Source organism: Lissotriton helveticus, chromosome 4_1 (genome assembly GCF_964261635.1).
Source record: "Lissotriton helveticus chromosome 4_1, aLisHel1.1, whole genome shotgun sequence".
Taxonomy (NCBI): domain Eukaryota; kingdom Metazoa; phylum Chordata; class Amphibia; order Caudata; family Salamandridae; genus Lissotriton; species Lissotriton helveticus.
Genome location: NC_136063.1, coordinates 68,697,670 through 68,715,090, shown reverse-complemented (window position 1 = coordinate 68,715,090; position 17,421 = coordinate 68,697,670). Strand labels below are relative to the sequence as shown.

Here is a 17,421-nt window from a genome sequence, read left to right as displayed (position 1 = left end):
AGAATTAACTCCTTAACAGAGTATGACAAAAAATTAACCAGTATCTTCCTTGGTCTTTGTCTGCCGGGGTTCCTCTTGAAAGGGTCGCGGCGTACTCTTTGGATCTCATGTGAGAGATCTATACTGGACGAGTTTATAAAACTGTTCCCGTTAACAGAGAATTCACGAACCCCTTTATATCCGATCCTTCAAGATATTTAGGAGCCTCAGATTGTTTTTCCTGGAATTATTTTCCAGGCGCTCAAGATGGTCTTTAAGTTCTTTGTTTTGGACCGTTAATTTTACCACATCCGCTGAGTTAGTGTTTATAGCTTCTTTAAGTTTAGGGATCTCAGACTCTGTTGCATCCGTCCACGTAGTAACTTCTTCCAATTTCTGGGTCAGCACTTCGCATGATAGTTGGATAGCCGCCTGGTTAGCTTCTGAAACCGAGAACCTGCTAGCCATCTCAGCCTGGTTTGTTTCTGAAACCGTAAACCTACTAGCCATCTCCTCTTTCATGACTAGTAGTAAATCAGCCAATGAGTGAGTCGTAGAGTCTAAGACAGCATTATGCGGTGTGATAATGTCACTTGTAGTTTTTGTAACCTCCGGCTGGTTTTCCAAACTATCTTCAGTTCCCAAAACAGAGTACCTATTTGAGAGGCTCACTGTAGAATGGATGGCTGATCTGCTCGAACTCTCAGCTTGCTTACTCAGGGAGATTGGCCTTTCTAAATTACTCGGCTGGATGGAATACATGTCCTCTGGGGCTTCACTCAGTTGATCAGGGGGTTTACTCACATCCACATCTGCAAGGCACTGTGGGCTATGTGCACCTCCCTGAGGGCTAACCTGGTCTGCACTCTTCACACTCTTTATGGGTACGCCGGTAGTTGCTGTTGAGGTAGACATAACTTTGTAGTATGTTTTAAAAAATGGGGTGACTTTCACCTTTAGGGGCAATATTTTCTTTGAGACCGCAGTCCGTTGTGTCCCTTCTCTGCTTCCATTGCTTTACTGATGCTTTAACTTCTGATACAGGAGGGGAGACTCTGAGGGTCAAGATAGGCTGAATAGTATCTGTATTAAGGGAGGAGTGGGGCACCCTAGCCCGCAGAGTATATCTGCTCATTTTAGATTGTGAGGAGTCCACTTTTGCAACTTTTACCACTTTGCCTGTCTCCATACAGTAATGAGGCACCTCTCCCCGCGCTACACCCTTATGATACCAAGTGACCTTTTACAGAGAGGTAAGTAGATACTACAGGTATGACTGTTAGTGAGGCTATCTGGGGATAATATTCGCTCCTTCTTACCTTCACTTAGCCCAATAGTTCTTGCTTTCTTTAGAAGAATGAAATTCCAATGCCCTACCTGGAAACCGGCCTTAGAACCAGCCTTCTGCCTCCTAGAGTCTGCCTGTTGCTCAGTACTTCCCCCAGAGCCGACCCTTGTGCTGCCCCTGCCTCTGGCGATCCGGAGCAGGAAGCAAGCTGCGCTCTGGCGTCTCCACTCCCGTGCTGCTGCCCTCCACCTCCAGTGCAAATATCCAGGTGAGCCGCGGCAGGTGTCCAGAAGTGCACGTCCGCCGGAACGAGGAGAGGGAAGAAAGGAAGGCTCACAAGGCATCATCCCCCCCGAGGTAAGCGAGAGAGGGGATTAAACACATGCGTTCAGGGCTCTGACATCAAAGGTCCCCAACAGAGAGCCCGAGGGAGCCCGACCGCAGCCGTTTAGCTAGCGGCCGCCATGTTCCTCCTGTCCAATATGTTATAAATCATTAGAAGAAGTTTGATAATATAATGTTGAATAGTAATTCATAAATTCATTATATTATTTATGAGTTAAAACTGTTAGACTGATATTTATGCGCGATCTTTTTTGAGATTGTTGAGAAACGTTAGGGCATAAAGTGCATGAAACAAGTGCATGGTCTGAAATATCAATATTTTGGATAGTAGGATCAGAAATAGAGGGTATTAAATGAAGGGATATTAATAAATAATCTATTCGAGAATGAGGATAAGAAAAAAAGTTAATTGTTTATCTGTTGGATGATGCAAATGCCAAATATCCACTAATCTAGTAGTTCTAAAAAATGATTTAAGAGTAAAATAAGCCTTTGGAGGGTGATATTTAATTTGGGAAATTCTAGCCAATAAAGGATCACAGATAAGATTAAAGTCACCTCCAATATTAAGTGGAACATTAGCCAATTTAAGAACTTGCGATGTAAAAAGAGACCAAAAATCGGGGTCATCCTTCGAGGGACCGTATACAATAATCAAGTGTAAAACAGTATCATCGATTTTTATTTTAGTTATAAGGAAACGACTAATAGAATCAGAACATTTATGTAATATTTGAATATGCATTTCTTTTTGCAAACAAAATAGCAACTCCATTTTTCCTATTAAGAGCAGGTGAAGAAATAATATTCCCAACCCATTTTTTGTTCATGTATGATAAAACAGTATCATCGATATGAGTCTCCTGAAGTAAACAAATATCAGCCTTATGTCTAGCTAAATAATCTAAAACCTTAGTACGTTTAACAAGGTGCTGTAAACCTTTTACATTAAAAGAAACAATTTTAATACCGTTACTATTAGACATCATAATGAAAAAGTGAAAATAGAAGAGAAAAAATAATCACCTGACAGAGTAAGCATAGCTCTAATAGAAAACAGAGGATAAAAGGAAAGAGACGGACCTACACATAAAAAAGACAACATAGAAACATAAATAGAATTCTTTAATTGCACACACGCATGACAAGAATAACTAATCCTGAAATGCCCTTTTAAGAATTTCAGCTGTTTAGGCTAGTTAGAAGAGCATTTAAATCATAGTTTTCAAGTAACAGTCTCATTGGTTTCCATGGAGAGCTGTGAGCGGTGATCTAAGTATAAACCAAATCATGAGGATGCTGGAAGGACTTTAAGAATCCGTCTTTCCATATTCTCATCGTGGAGGGATTGAATAAGCCATATTTGAAACCACAACTTCTCAGACTTCAACGAAGAGCAACAAACTCTTTGCGGATTTTTACAGTCTCTTTGGCAAAGTCTTGATTAATAAAAATGTTGTTCCCATTGACCATTAACAATTGAATTCCCCTTGCCGCTTTCCGTATCGGCACTAGATGATGATGATGCGACATTTTAAGTATCATTTGGCGAGGTTTAATTTGGTTTGGATTTCTATGGGAAGGAATTCTATGCACCTTGTCAATCTCAAAATTTTCAGGAAACTATAGGCGCAAGAGGCCTGGCAATAGCATTTCTAAATACATGCTGCAATAATTACCTTTCACATCTTCTGGAAAATTAAAAACTCTCAAGTTATACTGCATATTATGAGTTTCTAACTCAAGTAATAATTTGTTCATTGGCTTATCTGTGCTGTAATAGTTATAAGACTATCTAATTTGACTTTGTTGTCTTGAATTTTGATTGGGTTGTCAGAGACTTTCATCGAAAGAATAGCCATATCTTAGCGTATATTTTTTATTTCGGATGCAATAGTGTCTGTGTTGGAACGAATAGCTTGTATTTCATCAAATAATACAGCCAAAGAAGGTTCACTGGCTCCTACTAATTTAGACTTGGCTGGCAGAGGCGAACAATTTTTTTATGCTTGCTATGTATCATAGGAGTATTTTTGCCTTCCATAATTATGAACAAATTTTAAAGCTATGTATGTATGTATGTATGTAGACACACTTTTAGAGCGCAGCTGTCACCCAAAGGGCATCCTGGCGCTTTGACCGAAACAATAACCTACAGATGACTAGCACTACACTACGCTCGGGAGCAATAATTATTAAAAATGTAAACAACCTAAAAGAAAGGGTGTACAATATAATGCTGTGCAGCAGCTAAAACCATCTGTGGGAGTGACCAGGCCACAGCCGCACCCTTTCCTGTGAGTGACTCCGCCCTCCTGACTGAGAACCTCAGCAGTACGTGGAAGGAAACACCGCTGAAGAGTTCAATTGAAAATACTCCTCCAAAACCTCACTCAAACGCTGAAGTAAGCACTAATTCTGAAAGTGCTGTTCTTGGCAAGCCCGTGGAAGCAAATTAGACGGCAAGACCAGCCTAATATTAGTCAGAATCACAGTCAATGAATGGCCTACGTCGCGGTGATTATCGCGGAGAGGCCATCTTGATTCGCGTGCTCACGCGACTCCATCATTATCTGTGTTACATACAAGTATTAACCAATATTTAGAATTCTTTGAATATTTACGAATTGAACTAGACCAACGAGCAGGTTCAATTTACGCACGCAAAGGTTAGTTTAATTTCCATTGATATAATTGTATTCAGACATTCCTTTAAAATATATACTTTTGTGGGCCAGTCATGCACTTTGATTAATAATAGTAGTTATGTGGTGATGACATGGATGTATGACGTTACAACGCATACTTTTACATCGCATGCCTTTACAACGCGGTATTTACAACGAATACCATTACAACGCATAGTGCTTTTAGGCGCTGGATAGTGATTTATTTAATTTACTATTCCAACTCCAGTCCCCGTGGATAGTAGGGAAGGTGTTGGATAGTAAATTAAATATATTCCCTATCCTAGAGCGCCCCCCAGCGCAATGCGTTGTAATGGTTTGCGTTGTAAAAGTTGCGTCGTAAAGGCACTGCGTGGTAAAAGTTGCGTTGTAAAGGTTGTACACCGATGACATGATACATATGTGCATGTTGCCTCCAGATGTTTCTATGCTATGAATTTGAATTGTGTTCAGGAGGACTTTATTTCCCAGAATGCATTTATTTTCAAGTGTGTTATTCCACTCCTCTATATGTTTTTAAATGGATGGTACCTGTTCCCAGATATACTACATTTGTAAAGTATGAGCCAATGAATAAGTATTGAGACCAGGTCGAGAGGCTGCTTCAATCTGCACTGCAGGCTGCAGGGTCAGGCCTGAGACATGTTTAAAAGGCTACTTTAGAGGGTGCCACAGGAGTGCGACTGCCCAGAGTAGAGTTTAATGTACACCTAGCACCAGATACTAGGGACTTACAAGTAAATTAAACGTGCCAATTAGGTGTCGGCCAATAGAAGCACTTTACCACTGGTCAGCAGGGAAAAAGTGCACAGAGTCCTAAAAGCCAATGAGTTCAGGACAAGACGGCAGAGGAAGGAACACATCTGGGGGGACCCTGCAGGCAGTCCAGCACCTTGGCTGTATTCGGTGATGATTGTGACACCTCGGCTCAGGCTCACAGCTGACTCTCTTGTAACAGGGTGTAGCGCCCTGAGGCCCAGAGGTTTGCTTTTACGTTGGTTCAATTTTAATCTCAAGGGCACCTGGGATCAGGGTCTCAGCTGACTATCTTGTAATAAAGTCTAGCGCTCGGAAGCCTGAGGTTTTCTCTTACCTTGGTTCTCATTGGTGATGACCTGGGAGACGTCTGGGCTCAGGGTCACGTGTGATAAAGTCTAGCGCCCAGAAGCCTGAGGTTGTCTCTTACCTTGGTTCTCATTGGTGATGACCTGGGAGACGTCTGGGCTCAGGGTCACGTGTGATAAAGTCTAGCGCCCAGAAGCCTGAGGTTGTCTCTTACCTTGGTTCTCATTGGTGATGACCTGGGAGATGTCTGGGCTCAGGGTCACGTGTGATAAAGTCTAGTGCCCAGAAGCCTGAGGTTGTCTCTTACCTTGGTTCTCATTGGTGATGATCTCGAAGACATCTGGTATCAGGGGCTCCTCTGAATGCCGGGTGTCTGAAAGAAAAGGCACATTCACAGCCTCACATCAGCTGCTCGTGCACAGGAATAGATGGATTCATAAAGCAATTACAGAAGGTGAAATATTCGCTGGGTCCTAATGTGCATCAGTGTCAGTGCACAAACTGTCTATTTCTGCCAACTCGCAAAAGTCTTCATGCCCAGAGTGGGTGGAGTTTGAGAAATGCGCAGAGCCCTGTAGGCGCTGGGACATATGCTGCAAACTGGGGAACGTGTGCAGGCCCATCTTTCTTAAGAGCCGGATACTCTTAAAATGCGAGACATTCTAAATCCTTTCCCAAACACCAGTTTCTTTCAAGGCTGCACATCTTACTCTCTATCCCTTTGTAAACACACAAAATCCGATTTAAAGGGATTAAGTAGATAGTACTCGATGCAGCCACCACCCGCCTCAGAATACAGCGCCTCGTTCAGTGCAGGCGCTATGCACGAGTTCAAAGGTATCCAGATTAAAAATGTACTTACGATTTTTCTCCAGTTCATAGAAAATCGGCAAAAGAGAAAAATGACATTTTAATCACTCAATGCAAGTATGAGGATTTCAGAACTTTAGGAAACCCTGAAGCCATGTTTTAAAAGATTGCAAAAAACACAGTTGATGGACAGAATGTAGAACAATGTCATACATTCACCCCAGTACAAGGATCTGGGCCTAAATCCATCGTTTTTTTGCACTCCACACCACCCTGGGTTAGACACTGGCTATATGCAAATCAGCTCTGACCCTGTGCCTCATGGGAACAGTCCAGTCCGAACTACCAAGCCATGTCTTTCCCAGACCGGGATCAAGCATCCAAGGACCGGTTTCTGGCTATCAGCCTTCATTCAGCCTGGATAGCTTGACTCCAGTGGTGTGGAGAGCCTGGGACTCACGTCTGAGCATACCCAGCCCACTCGGGGTGAAAATTGCACAAAACCACAGTTGATGGACAGAATGTAGAACAATGTCATACATTCACCCCAGTACAAGGATCTGGGCCTAAATCCATCGTTTTTTTGCACTCCACACCACCCTGGGTTAGACACTGGCTATATGCAAATCAGCTCTGGCCCTGTGCCTCATGGGAACAGTCCAGTCCGAACTACCAAGCCATGTCTTTCCCAGACCGGAATCAAGCATCCAAGGACCGGTTTCTGGCTATCAGCCTTCATTCAGCCTGGATAGCTTGACTCCAGTGGTGTGGAGAGCCTGGGACTCACGTCTGAGCATACCCAGCCCACTCAGGGTGAAAATTGCAAAAAACACAGTTGATGGACAGAATGTAGAACAATGTCATACATTCACCCCAGTACAAGGATCTGGGCCTAAATCCATCGTTTTTTTGCACTCCACACCACCCTGGGTTAGACACTGGCTATATGCAAATCAGCTCTGACCCTGTGCCTCATGGGAACAGTCCGTCCGAACTACCAAGCCATGTCTTTCCCAGACCGGAATCAAGCATCCAAGGACCGGTTTCTGGCTATCAGCCTTCATTCAGCCTGGATAGCTTGACTCCAGTGGTGTGGAGAGCCTGGGACTCACGTCTGAGCATACCCAGCCCACTCGGGGTGAAAATTGCAAAAAACACAGTTGATGGACAGAATGTAGAACAATGTCATACATTCACCCCAGTACAAGGATCTGGGCCTAAATCCATCGTTTTTTTGCACTCCACACCACCCTGGGTTAGACACTGGCTATATGCAAATCAGCTCTGACCCTGTGCCTCATGGGAACAGTCCAGTCCGAACTACCAAGCCATGTCTTTCCCAGACCGGAATCAAGCATCCAAGGACCGGTTTCTTGCTATCAGCCTTCATTCAGCCTGGATAGCTTGACTCCAGTGGTTTGGAGAGCCTGGGACTCACGTCTGAGCATACCCAGCCCACTCGGGGTGAAAATTGCAAAAAACACAGTTGATGGACAGAATGTAGAACAATGTCATACATTCACCCCAGTACAAGGATCTGGGCCTAAATCCATCGTTTTTTTGCACTCCACACCACCCTGGGTTAGACACTGGCTATATGCAAATCAGCTCTGACCCTGTGCCTCATGGGAACAGTCCAGTCCGAACTACCAAGCCATGTCTTTCCCAGACCGGAATCAAGCATCCAAGGACCGGTTTCTGGCTATCAGCCTTCATTCAGCCTGGATAGCTTGACTCCAGTGGTGTGGAGAGCCTGGGACTCACGTCTGAGCATACCCAGCCCACTCGGGGTGAAAATTGCAAAAAACACAGTTGATGGACAGAATGTAGAACAATGTCATACATTCACCCCAGTACAAGGATCTGGGCCTAAATCCATCGTTTTTTTGCACTCCACACCACCCTGGGTTAGACACTGGCTATATGCAAATCAGCTCTGACCCTGTGCCTCATGGGAACAGTCCAGTCCGAACTACCAAGCCATGTCTTTCCCAGACCGGAATCAAGCATCCAAGGACCGGTTTCTGGCTATCAGCCTTCATTCAGCCTGGATAGCTTGACTCCAGTGGTGTGGAGAGCCTGGGACTCACGTCTGAGCATACCCAGCCCACTCGGGGTGAAAATTGCAAAAAACACAGTTGATGGACAGAATGTAGAACAATGTCATACATTCACCCCAGTACAAGGATCTGGGCCTAAATCCATTGTTTTTTTGCACTCCACACCACCCTGGGTTAGACACAGGCTATATGCAAATCAGCTCTGACCCTGTGCCTCATGGGAACAGTCCAGTCCGAACTACCAAGCCATGTCTTTCCCAGACCGGAATCAAGCATCCAAGGACCGGTTTCTGGCTATCAGCCTTCATTCAGCCTGGATAGCTTGACTCCAGTGGTGTGGAGAGCCTGGGACTCACGTCTGAGCATACCCAGCCCACTCGGGGTGAAAATTGCAAAAAACACAGTTGATGGACAGAATGTAGAACAATGTCATACATTCACCCCAGTACAAGGATCTGGGCCTAAATCCATCGTTTTTTTGCACTCCACACCACCCTGGGTTAGACACTGGCTATATGCAAATCAGCTCTGACCCTGTGCCTCATGGGAACAGTCCAGTCCGAACTACCAAGCCATGTCTTTCCCAGACCGGAATCAAGCATCCAAGGACCGGTTTCTGGCTATCAGCCTTCATTCAGCCTGGATAGCTTGACTCCAGTGGTGTGGAGAGCCTGGGACTCACTTCTGAGCATACCCAGCCCACTCGGGGTGAAAATTGCAAAAAACACAGTTGATGGACAGAATGTAGAACAATGTCATACATTCACCCCAGTACAAGGATCTGGGCCTAAATCCATCGTTTTTTTGCACTCCACACCACCCTGGGTTAGACACAGGCTATATGCAAATCAGCTCTGACCCTGTGCCTCATGGGAACAGTCCAGTCCGAACTACCAAGCCATGTCTTTCCCAGACCGGAATCAAGCATCCAAGGACCGGTTTCTGGCTATCAGCCTTCATTTAGCCTGGATAGCTTGACTCCAGTGGTGTGGAGAGCCTGGGACTCACGTCTGAGCATACCCAGCCTACTCGGGGTGAAAATTGCAAAAAACACAGTTGATGGACAGAATGTAGAACAATCTCATACATTCACCCCAGTACAAGGATCTGGGCCTAAATCCATTGTTTTTTGCACTCCACACCACCCTGGGTTAGACACAGGCTATATGCAAATCAGCTCTGACCCTGTGCCTCATGGGAACAGTCCAGTCCGAACTACCAAGCCATGTCTTTCCCAGACCGGAATCAAGCATCCAAGGACCGGTTTCTGGCTATCAGCCTTCATTCAGCCTGGATAGCTTGACTCCAGTGGTGTGGAGAGCCTGGGACTCACGTCTGAGCATACCCAGCCCACTCGGGGTGAAAATTTCAAAAAACACAGTTGATGGACAGAATGTAGAACAATGTCATACATTCACCCCAGTACAAGGATCTGGGCCTAAATCCATCGTTTTTTTGCACTCCACACCACCCTGGGTTAGACACTGGCTATATGCAAATCAGCTCTGACCCTGTGCCTCATGGGAACAGTCCAGTCCGAACTACCAAGCCATGTCTTTTCCAGACCGGAATCAAGCATCCAAGGACCGGTTTCTGGCTATCAGCCTTCATTCAGCCTGGATAGCTTGACTCCAGTGGTGTGGAGAGCCTGGGACTCACGTCTGAGCATACCCAGCCCACTCGGGGTGAAAATTGCAAAAAACACAGTTGATGGACAGAATGTAGAACAATGTCATACATTCACCCCAGTACAAGGATCTGGGCCTAAATCCATCGTTTTTTTGCACTCCACACCACCCTGGGTTAGACACTGGCTATATGCAAATCAGCTCTGACCCTGTGCCTCATGGGAACAGTCCAGTCCGAACTACCAAGCCATGTCTTTCCCAGACCGGAATCAAGCATCCAAGGACCGGTTTCTGGCTATCAGCCTTCATTCAGCCTGGATAGCTTGACTCCAGTGGTGTGGAGAGCCTGGGACTCACGTCTGAGCATACCCAGCCCACTCGGGGTGAAAATTGCAAAAAACACAGTTGATGGACAGAATGTAGAACAATGTCATACATTCACCCCAGTACAAGGATCTGGGCCTAAATCCATCGTTTTTTTGCACTCCACACCACCCTGGGTTAGACACTGGCTATATGCAAATCAGCTCTGACCCTGTGCCTTATGGGAACAGTCCAGTCCGAACTACCAAGCCATGTCTTTCCCAGACCGGAATCAAGCATCCACGGACCGGTTTCTGGCTATCAGCCTTCATTCAGCCTGGATAGCTTGACTCCAGTGGTGTGGAGAGCCTGGGACTCACGTCTGAGCATACCCAGCCCACTCGGGGTGAAAATTGCAAAAAACACAGTTGATGGACAGAATGTAGAACAATGTCATACATTCACCCCAGTACAAGGATCTGGGCCTAAATCCATCGTTTTTTGCACTCCACACCACCCTGGGTTAGACACTGGCTATATGCAAATCAGCTCTGACCCTGTGCCTGATGGAAACAGTCCAGTCCGAACTACCAAGCCATGTCTTTCCCAGACCCAGGCTCTCCACACCACTGGAGTTAAGCTATCCAGGCTGATGAAGGCTGATAGCCAGAAACCGGTCCTTGGATACTTGATTCCGGTCTGGGAAAGACATGGCTTGGTAGTTTGGACTGGACTGTTCTCATGAGGCACAGGGTCAGAGCTGATTTGCATATAGCCAGTGTCTAACCCAGGGTGGTGTGGAGTGCAAAAAAACGATGGATTTAGGCCCAGATCCTTGTACTGGGGTGAATGTATGACATTGTTCTACATTCTGTCCATCAACTGTGTTTTTTGCAATTTCACCCCGAGTGGGCTGGGGATGCTCAGACGTGAGTCCCAGGCTCTCCACACCACTGGAGTTAAGCTATCCAGGCTGATGAAGGCTGATAGCCAGAAACCGGTCCTTGGATACTTGATTCCGGTCTGGGAAAGACATGGCTTGGTAGTTTGGACTGGACTGTTCCCATGAGGCACAGGGTCAGAGCTGATTTGCATATAGCCAGTGTCTAACCCAGGGTGGTGTGGAGTGCAAAAAAACAATGGATTTAGGCCCAGATCCTTGTACTGGGGTGATTGTATGACATTGTTCTACATTCTGTCCATCAACTGTGTTTTTTGCAATTTCACCCCGAGTGGGCTGGGGATGCTCAGACGTGAGTCCCAGGCTCTCCACACCACTGGAGTTAAGCTATCCAGGCTGATGAAGGCTGATAGCCAGAAACCGGTCCTTGGATACTTGATTCCGGTCTGGGAAAGACATGGCTTGGTAGTTTGGACTGGACTGTTCCCATGAGGCACAGGGTCAGAGCTGATTTGCATATAGCCAGTGTCTAACCCAGGGTGGTGTGGAGTGCAAAAAAACGATGGATTTAGGCCCAGATCCTTGTACTGGGGTGAATGTATGACATTGTTCTACATTCTGTCCATCAACTGTGTTTTTTGCAATTTCACCCCGAGTGGGCTGGGGATGCTCAGACGTGAGTCCCAGGCTCTCCACACCACTGGAGTTAAGCTATCCAGGCTGATGAAGGCTGATAGCCAGAAACCGGTCCTTGGATACTTGATTCCGGTCTGGGAAAGACATGGCTTGGTAGTTTGGACTGGACTGTTCCCATGAGGCACAGGGTCAGAGCTGATTTGCATATAGCCAGTGTCTAACCCAGGGTGGCGTGGAGTGCAAAAAACGATGGATTTAGGCCCAGATCCTTGTACTGGGGTGAATGTATGACATTGTTCTACATTCTGTCCATCAACTGTGTTTTTTGCAATTTCACCCCGAGTGGGCTGGGGATGCTCAGACGTGAGTCCCAGGCTCTCTACACCACTGGAGTTAAGCTATCCAGCTGATGAAGGCTGATAGCCAGAAACCGGTCCTTGGATACTTGATTCCGGTCTGGGAAAGACATGGCTTGGTAGTTTGGACTGGACTGTTCCCATGAGGCACATGGTCAGAGCTGATTTGCATATAGCCAGTGTCTAACCCAGGGTGGCGTGGAGTGCAAAAAACCGATGGATTTAGGCCCAGATCCTTGTACTTGGGTGAATGTATGACATTGTTCTACATTCTGTCCATCAACTGTGTTTTTTGCAATTTCACCCGAGTGGGCTGGGGATGCTCAGACGTGAGTCCCAGGCTCTCCACACCACTGGAGTTAAGCTATCCAGGCTGATGAAGGCTGATAGCCAGAAACCGGTCCTTGGATACTTGATTCCGGTCTGGGAAAGACATGGCTTGGTAGTTTGGACTGGACTGTTCCCATGAGGCACAGGGTCAGAGCTGATTTGCATATAGCCAGTGTCTAACCCAGGGTGGTGTGGAGTGCAAAAAAACGATGGATTTAGGCCCAGATCCTTGTACTGGGGTGAATGTATGACATTGTTCTACATTCTGTCCATCAACTGTGTTTTTTGCAATTTCACCCCGAGTGGGCTGGGGATGCTCAGACGTGAGTCCCAGGCTCTCCACACCACTGGAGTTAAGCTATCCAGGCTGATGAAGGCTGATAGCCAGAAACCGGTCCTTGGATACTTGATTCCGGTCTGGGAAAGACATGGCTTGGTAGTTTGGACTGGACTGTTCCCATGAGGCACAGGGTCAGAGCTGATTTGCATATAGCCAGTGTCTAACCCAGGGTGGCGTGGAGTGCAAAAAAACGATGGATTTAGGCCCAGATCCTTGTACTGGGGTGAATGTATGACATTGTTCTACATTCTGTCCATCAACTGTGTTTTTTGCAATTTCACCCCGAGTGGGCTGGGGATGCTCAGACGTGAGTCCCAGGCTCTCCACACCACTGGAGTTAAGCTATCCAGGCTGATGAAGGCTGATAGCCAGAAACCGGTCCTTGGATACTTGATTCCGGTCTGGGAAAGACATGGCTTGGTAGTTTGGAATGGACTGTTCCCATGAGGCACAGGGTCAGAGCTGATTTGCATATAGCCAGTGTCTAACCCAGGGTGGCGTGGAGTGCAAAAAAACGATGGATTTAGGCCCAGATCCTTGTACTGGGGTGAATGTATGACATTGTTCTACATTCTGTCCATCAACTGTGTTTTTTGCAATTTCACCCGAGTGGGCTGGGGATGCTCAGACGTGAGTCCCAGGCTCTCCACACCACTGGAGTTAAGCTATCCAGGCTGATGAAGGCTGATAGCCAGAAACCGGTCCTTGGATACTTGATTCCGGTCTGGGAAAGACATGGCTTGGTAGTTTGGACTGGACTGTTCCCATAAGGCACAGGGTCAGAGCTGATTTGCATATAGCCAGTGTCTAACCCAGGGTGGTGTGGAGTGCAAAAAAACGATGAATTTAGGCCCAGATCCTTGTACTGGGGTGAATGTATGACATTGTTCTACATTCTGTCCATCAACTGTGTTTTTTGCAATTTCACCCCGAGTGGGCTGGGGATGCTCAGACGTGAGTCCCAGGCTCTCCACACCACTGGAGTTAAGCTATCCAGGCTGATGAAGGCTGAAAGCCAGAAACCGGTCCTTGGATACTTGATTCCGGTCTGGGAAAGACATGGCTTGGTAGTTTGGACTGGACTGTTCCCATGAGGCACAGGGTCAGAGCTGATTTGCATATAGCCAGTGTCTAACCCAGGGTGGTGTGGAGTGCAAAAAAACGATGGATTTAGGCCCAGATCCTTGTACTGGGGTGAATGTATGACATTGTTCTACATTCTGTCCATCAACTGTGTTTTTTGCAATTTCACCCCGAGTGGGCTGGGGATGCTCAGACGTGAGTCCCAGGCTCTCCACACCACTGGAGTTAAGCTATCCAGGCTGATGAAGGCTGATAGCCAGAAACCGGTCCTTGGATACTTGATTCCGGTCTGGGAAAGACATGGCTTGGTAGTTTGGACTGGACTGTTCCCATGAGGCACAGGGTCAGAGCTGATTTGCATATAGCCAGTGTCTAACCCAGGGTGGTGTGGAGTGCAAAAAAAGATGGATTTAGGCCCAGATCCTTGTACTGGGGTGAATGTATGACATTGTTCTACATTCTGTCCATCAACTGTGTTTTTTGCAATGTTTTAAAAAATGACACAAGATGTACGTTGGGCTTTATGTCAAAATATGGACACAGCAAACCTCGACCTGCAATGGATTGAGCTGCAGGACATCACCCTGCACAGTATCATCAAGGTAAGAGTATATTGGGATGCGGGGATTTACTGTTCCGATGCCTCCTTGTTAACTCTCCTTGTCGATACTGGGCAGCTGATATCTTGCCGTCAATATTGCTGCAGTCGATAATAAAGCGTCCATATGGTGGTTAAACACTGTGGCTCCTGGCATGGTTTCGCCCCTTGTTTCATGCACTCAGGGTTGCACAGATGTCAAGGGTGAAGTCTGTGGCTCTTCTACCTATTTGGATGCTGACTTAACTGCTGGAGGAACGTTTCGGTAAAATGTGTCACAAGAACAAATGGCCTTCAGCAGCACAGATGGCTCGGAGGATGTACAGAAATCTCGTATAATGGAACAGAAGAGTCTGTGAGTTGTCTCTGAGGTACCTCAAGTAGGACCATCAGATGGCCGCACTAATCCTGATTTTGGTGCAAACTCCTCTTTGCGCCAAAATCGGAATTCAAACTTGCTGGTAATTCCATACCCACAGGTTTTTGGCGAGAAAAATTTCTTCCTGGTAAAAAGTGTCAAAAATTGAGCAGGCACACTCCACAAAATCCATGGTGGAGTATCCAAATATATTTACATCTTCTAGCACATGTGATTTAGGCCTCACCCCCCCATTCTGAGACCTCAAATGCAGAAAAGTGAGCAGATTGTGCAGTGGCCGTACACCGTGTGAACACTACACTAAATACCACCCCACACAGTACCACCGCTTACAATGAGCTCGGTTTGATGCGGGAATTACATGGCCCAATCAGAGACGTGTGAACTTCCTGGTGGGATGCCAGCCCACAATGAGGACCTGGGTACTGGAGGATGTCCTGGGAGTGTCACTACGACCACCCCACCCCACCCGCAGTCTTACTTCTATTAGGATTTGTAAAGTAAGCCCAGGTGGAAATCATACTTTCAAAGTCACTTCAAGTGTGATTGACACTTACCACCTGTGCAGGTAAGGGGACCTCTGATCACAGCTCGATCCCTTATGGTGACCCCGGTCTACCAGACCTATACCTCACATGTGCTCAGGGAAGTCCCTCTTACGCCTGTGATGCGCCTCTAAGATTACTCTCGGTGTCTAGGCACTTGGATCAGGGTTGTAGTTTACAATGCTGCTGCGGCATTAGGGCCCACAGGGGAGAGAGTCCCACTTTACTCCTACTGTGGCGGCTGCTATGCCTGTCTTATACTACACAACATCTGCACAGGAGGGGACATTTCTCTTTCTTGCATAGGGCCTACGGCACTCTTGCTACACTGCTGACATTGCGGTGCCTGTCTCATAGCCTCAAAGCGCTGTAAAAGGTGTACCTTAAAACCTTGGTGGTGGTGACCTGTCACCCCATCTGTGAGTTTACAAGAAGCTCCCTCGGCTGTGCAAGGAGCTGCGTCTGCCATGTTGTCTCCACTGGTGCAGGAGATGTGGAGGCCTCACATGTGTTGTACTGTCACTGACATACTCCCCTACTCAAGAGCGCACTCTATGAAACACACCTGAGAGTCGTTACATGTACTCAGGGCTGTGTGATACTGTCACTGACATACTCCCCTGCTCAAGAGTGCACTCTATGAAAGACAGCTGAGAGGCGTTACATGTACTAAGGGCTGTGTGATACTGTCACTGACATACTCCCCTGCTCAAGAGTGCACTCTATGAAAGACAGCTGAGAGGTGTTACATGTACTCAGGGATGTGTGATACTGTCACTGACATACTCCCCTACTCAAGAGTGCACTCTATAAAAGACAGCTGAGAGGTGTTACATGTACTCAGGGATGTGTGATACTGTCACTGACATACTCCCCTACTCGAGCGTTCTATATGAAACACACCTGAGAGTCGTTACATGTACTCAGGGCTGTGTGATACTGTCACTGACATGCTCTCCTGCTCAAGAGTGCACTCTATGAAAGACAGCTGAGAGGCGTTACATGTACTCAGGGATATGTGACACTGTCACTGACTGTGAGAAGTTGGCCTGATAGGTGATGTTTCCAATTCTGGATCCACCTGTTATCAGACCAAACAATCCCTTATGGTGTCTGGTTGTAAGTCAACCTTATTAGACAAGCTATCCTAGGGGTAGCATGGACTAAGCAGCCTAAAGGCTTAACTTTAGAGGTCGTGTTAAGCGATCTGTTTTACCACATACAATCCTGTAATATCAAATGAAAGGACACCACACAAGTATATATTATAAAAATATATGTGTTTATTACTAAAAACAATCCCCAGGGGGCGTGGCCAAGATGGCGGCTTGACTGGACGTGTCTCGAGAGGCTCCCCGGCCCTGAGCCCCATTACCACGTAATTTCCAGCTATCACCCCCGTGCCTCAGCCCAAATCCAAGCTCGACCCTCTCTACTGCCTTGGAGAGCTGCCGCTCGGACTCCTCTGGGCGTTTGACCGCCGGTGGCCCCGCATTCCCGGTCGCCGGGGAGGACGGCGTGATGGCGACGGGGGTCTGAGCTCTTCCACAGCGCGGCTACACCGCGGAGGCTGCATTCACCACGCCGGAGCGCCGTGGCATAACCCACCGGACTGCAGCGAGGAGTGCCCAGCGGCCGCGGGAGTTCCCCGGGGGACGCGGTGCATCCCGAACCCCCTGGACATAGAGCGCCACGCAGGCGGACCCCTGGCAAATCTAAGCCCCGGCGTGGGCCTACCAGGAGACCGGACTGGCCCGACTCCGGCGGCCCCACAGCGCCCACATCCCGCGCGCATCCACCCTGCTCTGCCGAGGGACCGCCGACCGGAGACTTGGGCACCAACGGACACCGACAACCCGCGGCTTCTGCTGTAGCTGGGCCCGGTGCACCGGCGAAGAAGGTTAGAGCCCTTCCGCCGCGCGCCGACTTCCCGGTGGCTGCGGGAGTAGACGGGCCTGCCAGCCCTGCGGTCGGCCGCCCGAGCACGGACGCCCAGAACACTTCAGGGCGGACCACCTGGGGGCCGGAGATCTCAACCCCCCCGGGCGGCCTCATCAGCAGCAGACCGCCGACCTCGGGCCCTCACCT

The 17,421-nt window shown here is 47.6% G+C and overlaps 1 protein-coding gene across 1 annotated transcript in view; it reads right to left on the bottom strand.

Annotated features, from left to right (window-relative positions):
• The window catches only part of LOC144826957 (embryonic protein UVS.2-like), a 232,569-nt gene that overhangs the window by 190,398 nt on the left and 24,750 nt on the right, over nt 1-17,421 (bottom strand). Inside the window, exons 2-3 of the mRNA XM_078685418.1 lie at nt 6,227-6,252; nt 5,672-5,737 (exon numbers count right to left, since the gene is read on the bottom strand). Of these exons, the coding sequence (XP_078541544.1) occupies nt 5,672-5,737; nt 6,227-6,252 (92 nt within the window). The remainder of the gene's footprint in view (nt 1-5,671; nt 5,738-6,226; nt 6,253-17,421) is intronic.